General features: G+C 40.1%; 1 protein-coding gene across 1 annotated transcript; it reads left to right on the top strand.

Moving 5' to 3' along the window:
• The first annotated feature begins 2,823 nt into the window (after positions 1–2,823).
• LOC105445067 (class A basic helix-loop-helix protein 15) lies at positions 2,824–3,501 on the top strand. The gene has a single exon (XM_030985004.1). It carries the CDS (start codon positions 2,824–2,826, stop codon positions 3,499–3,501), a length of 678 nt encoding a protein of 225 aa, XP_030840864.1.
• Positions 3,502–5,373: the final 1,872 nt, after the last annotated feature.

The raw sequence follows: 5,373 nt of genomic DNA, 5'->3' as shown, positions 1-5,373 counted from the left end.
TCACCATCCCACTCGTGAATACCTAGCTATTGCCTATTGGAACCCAAGGCCATCTTCTAAAGTCTTCTTATCGTGTCAGTAACCCTGCCTTAATGTGCTGAATGTGATTTTGTTTCCCTTCTTCCTGATCTAGCAATACCCGAAGCGTCATCAATGATAAATCGAGTCATAATATGGAACATGCGCTCCAATGCATCGATCAGCGCAGTCAGGCTGTAATGGGCTGACGGAATCCAGTATGCATAGTGGAAGCAAAACACTCTACCCTTTTCTATCTTGAACATTTTAAAGCTAAACATTTGAGTTCAGGCAATGCTATGAGATTGTGAAAAGTTCTGCTTAGAAGTAATTTGGAAAGGTTGATAATTAGTATTACTGTTATTATTATTTTAATATACTGCGATTTTTCCAAAGCGACCCAAAGCGCTTACAGCAAGAAGAATTCTACAAAATATGATAATGAAAAACATACAGAATCCCAAAAATCTGGATTACAAAAAAGGAAAGTCCCTTTTTGAATGAAGAGACAGGTGGTGATTGCCTAAGTATTAAAGGTAGCCTATTCCAATATTCAGATGCAGTGATAGTGAAAGTCCTATCTCCAGCTAGTTTCCGTGTGATGTTGCATGTAAGACGGAATGGGTCACTGGAGGTCTAAACGGGACAGAACTAGAGAACGGATAGTGGTGATAATGGAGTACGAAGAGAACTGGTGTATGCTGATGAGGTTTTGGAATCATCAAATTGTTAGTGAATTAACTTGATATTGATGAAAATATATGCATCGTGCACAGAAATGAGTACCGAGTAACATGTACCTGATTGCCTTTATACTATTTACGTCAATACTATTTGCCTTTTTCTCGTTTATTTAAATTTCCCACCCGCTCCGTCGCCCTATTTATGGTCAAACTACAGGAATTAATATCTCATTAACAATTGACCAGTTTTCTTCGTATCAACCTCAATTTTGTCGGCACCCTTTGATCCCTATAACATGGTTAGCTGGATGTCTCCCTATCTAATCGGCATTAGTCATTACTATTTATCTCGGTAATTATTCACTATATCAGCCCGATCAGGAATTCGTGACTCCAATTAAACTAATGGCGAACTGGACATGAATCACTGAATCGTAGGGTACCGGATTGTCCTGTTAGAAATATGGGAACACGTGTCGAATGGAAATTGCTCGATTTCATAACGTGGTTGGAAACACGCACCCTCACACACAAATATATATAAACAGGGATCTCACCTCCCTGAAATATATAAATGATAATTCGAAAGTGAGGTTTGTAATGCATTTTTAGCCAATCATGTTTAATGATACAAGTTTTGACGTATCCTTACGCCTTTCTCGGGAGCGTGTACACGATCGAATATTTTTTTACGTTGTGTTGTATTGTGCCTTGTTAACCATGGTTAAAATTACAATCATCTGTATTGATCTGTGTAATATTCCACTCCCATCGACTAGTTGTGTGGATATGATGTATAGCAGATCATATAAATATGTTTCGTTTTAGTAAAATGGGAAGAAAAAATGCCATTTCGCTCGATGATCTAAGCAAATGCAATTTCTAATTAAGAACCTGAAATCGAAAGGGCCAAGTGTTTGTGATGGATCTAACACATTTCATTAACTACCTATCAATGTACAGTATCGTTTCTTTCAAACACCATGGCTTCCTGACTGATGGCGAATATTTGAAGCTGTGTTTCCGTTTCTTTACCATGTGTTGCATCTCTCACGCTATCAATAATGACAACCTTTTCAATGTTTGCACACCCAATGTATCGCATACAGTGTTTGCTTAGTTTTCTCTGCCAAGATCTAGTCGACAATATGATGCTTTATGAATAATCCATAATGTATTCAGCACACAGCAAGGGAGGCAGGGCTATGCAACAAGTGGATTTTTGCATACAAGGGGGAGAAGTTGTGGTAGAAATAAAATAGGAATATTATTTGGATTGCTAGAAGGGATAAAGGGCAGTTCTGTAGAATAAACTGTAGGAAGAGACACGGGGGTCGGGGGAGTGCTCCCCCTAATCAAATGGCATATCAGAGAGAGGACGGAGGGGACACGAAGGATAAAAGTGGAAAGGAGGAAGAGATAGGCAAAGAAGAACATTACATAAATAAACGCTTTCTATCCCATTTAAAATAATCCTTGTCAATCCCTTTTTGTTCATGATATAAGGATGAAATATCCGTAAATACTCAAGGAAAAATCAATGCCAAGAAGAGTGGCAAGGGATCAATGGTGTATACATAATGGGATGCAGCGAAATATTTCTTACGTGCATTACCCATAACGAATTTGGATTGAATTATCTTTGTAATGACCACGTGACACTTCAAGGGTGATAATTTGATCTAATTATCACTTTCAGTTCACATAGATATCTTCGACTATTTCTTTTTACTTTCAAGCAATGGAAACTTCTGTCAATTTTACGAAACTAAATGCGTCAAATGTTTGATTGCATTTATTCATCTTCATTTGAATGAAATATACGGTAATTGCATTCTCATAATGTGTTTTTACGAAGCGGCTCATATTTGTTTTTCTGCTTCTTCTCGTTTCAGTGTTTATCAAATTGAGGATACCATAGAGGTTATTCACCGAATGGACTATCGCCGGATACACCAGCACGCTTGATTAAGGAACTTTTCATGCTTGCTGACTCAACCACATACATCCTGCTGGCGGTTATCTGTTGAATACTGTAAGCCCCTTTTCACCCTACAGTCGCGAAACTTGTAATTTACACTCAACTTTGTTGGTGAGAACGTATACACAGATGAAAGGGACGATGTCTTGGAGCCAGTTCGACGTCGACGACCATTCGCCGCCGAGCGTCGAAGCATGGTGCGCAGAGTCTGCCGGGATGCCAAGCAATAAATCGAGCTCGAAAAAACGCCGAGGACAGAAACGACAATTAAGTCGGACTAACTCCACAGAGGACGGGTCCAACGACGGATCAGGCGAATGTGAATCTTCGACCGGGTCCCTCATGGAAGAATCTGGTGCAAAGCGGTCAAAAGGCGGTCGGAAAAGCGGTAGCGGAACCCGGCGGCGGAAAGGAGTCAGCGCGCGTGAAAGGAACAGTCGTCGATTAGAGAGCAACGAGCGAGAACGCATGCGCATGCACACACTTAACGATGCCTTCCAGAACCTGCGCAATATCATTCCGCACGTACGCGCGGAACGGAAACTGTCCAAAATCGAGACTCTGACTCTAGCCAAGAATTATATTTTAGCACTGTCTGACATGGTAGTAGGACTCAAAGCAGACCTTGATCGTTTATCCACTGAACACGGGATCGACATCACACGCGCGTTGCAAATCATCGGAGATAACAACAATGATATAGACTTCTTACTAGACGAACAGCCGACCACTGAGGCAGCAAGTGCCGCAGCTGCCCAACTTCTCGGCACCGATGATCTCAATGACGAGCTAGAAGAACAGCTCAAAGTAGAAATATGAAATTTTCTCAGTCGTCGGAATAATTGGATGTGGCACCTTGTGATATGTATTCTACTGGTGGAGCATGGTATTTAAGGAACACTCTGAAATGTTACACTGTACCTGTTTCGGGTTTCCTTCATTACAAAGAAAAGATAACACTCAAGCAAAACCAATTAGACAATGTAGATCGTCTGACGTTTAAACAAACAGGACCCCCAAAGAAAACCTTGTCATGAAATCAATGCTCCTTTGACGCAAACACAAGTAGTGTATGTTGACAACAAACCGTCTGCCAAATGTCGCGTAAAGGATCGTCATTCGAACTGCTCTTAACCGGTTTGAGATGGACGAGACTGGATCTTCAGCGGATGCAGTTCCCGTCTAGAGAATAGTTATTGTCTGCGCATAGTAAGCAGCTGAGGATGATGTGCAAGACCTGTTTCATGGGCCTATGCGATGCTTCTGAAATATCCTCTCCTTCATTTAACATACTACTTTCGTTTCACAAACTACGTGAGGGAACATACCACTGCCACGGTAAAGTGAAGCAAGCGATGATGCAAGGTCGCAAAATATGAAAGAACCTCACCGAAACCCATACACACCTGCACCCAAAAGCACTACAAATCTGATAGCCCGATAACTGTTCAAGTGGCTATTCCTTAAAAATTTCTAAGGATACACGCGATCGCATTGAGGATTTGTCAAGATCACACGCAAGTTAAAGTATTGATCCAAACCAGGGTTATTCAACAAGTGATAGTCACAAACCTACCGAAGATGGCGTACTACTGCGTTAATAGCAGGGTACATCAAATTGGTAACACCTTGGACTGCTGGTTCCTCATTAACACGTTTACGTGTAGTATACATCTCGAAGAAAAAAGAGTGGAGAGCAAAAAAGAAATCACATCTCGTGCGTTGCTTCGTCAATGATGAGCCAATCCCTGGAATTTTCGAAGCAATCATGACCTTTCCTCTGATCATTCTTTTATGAATAGCCGCCTCATGAACTCGATAAGAATTGAAGGATATTTTCTGCTACAAGTTGTTTATCAAGACACTACAACTGCAAGACAAGTATTGGAGTCACGTCAAAACAATTCCATCAACTGTATTTTGTACATGTTTTGACAATACCTTATGCGAACACTCCAAAGATTTCGAAATATATTTTTCTGAACATTGAAGACCGAACTTGAATGTTTATATCTTCTGGAGCTCCATGTAATCCTTAAGATATATTCTCGTGTGTAAACGCAATGCTCAGTTGAGATGCACACTATTTTCTGAAAGTTAGATGATAGTTCATTGGTTGTTAAAGTGTACATAGATTGCATATTCTGTAATCAAAACCTCACATGTACATACATACTCTCTATTTCGTTTCTGACAATTTGTCTGACAATGTGTTTCCTCGAGACACGAAGGACTAAATGGGACAGAGGGACTCGCATATACCGATCTTTAAGTTCACCGATTTTGTTTCTCCTTTACTTTGAAGTATATAAAATACCTTTAGCTCAATCGAGTACTTCTATTGTTACTTGAATTGTTTTGTTTCTCTCGCGATGTTTGGTCACCTTGTCAAGTCGAATCACTGTTAATTTGGATCAATTCCTCTGTCTCTTTAACTTTCGTGAAAGCTATGCAGATAGGAGTCGCAGTACATTCATCTTTCGTATAGATGTTTTCATGGTTATTTCATTTTGCAATATTGTTTGTGGAGAGTGGTGTGAAGTGTTTGTAATGTCAAAGTGCAGATTGTCATTTTCTGGTTTGATAGCATTAAGATGAATAATGTAAGAATAACTATTTCAATGGCGTACAAAATAACAGTCAGTGCTTACTTTTTCCACTGAGTTAAAAAGAGCTTTCTGGTAACTACTT

This window comes from Strongylocentrotus purpuratus, unplaced genomic scaffold (genome assembly GCF_000002235.5).
Source record: "Strongylocentrotus purpuratus isolate Spur 01 unplaced genomic scaffold, Spur_5.0 spur5_scaffold_14, whole genome shotgun sequence".
NCBI lineage: Eukaryota > Metazoa > Echinodermata > Echinoidea > Camarodonta > Strongylocentrotidae > Strongylocentrotus > Strongylocentrotus purpuratus.
This window is presented reverse-complemented; position numbering and strand designations above follow the sequence as displayed.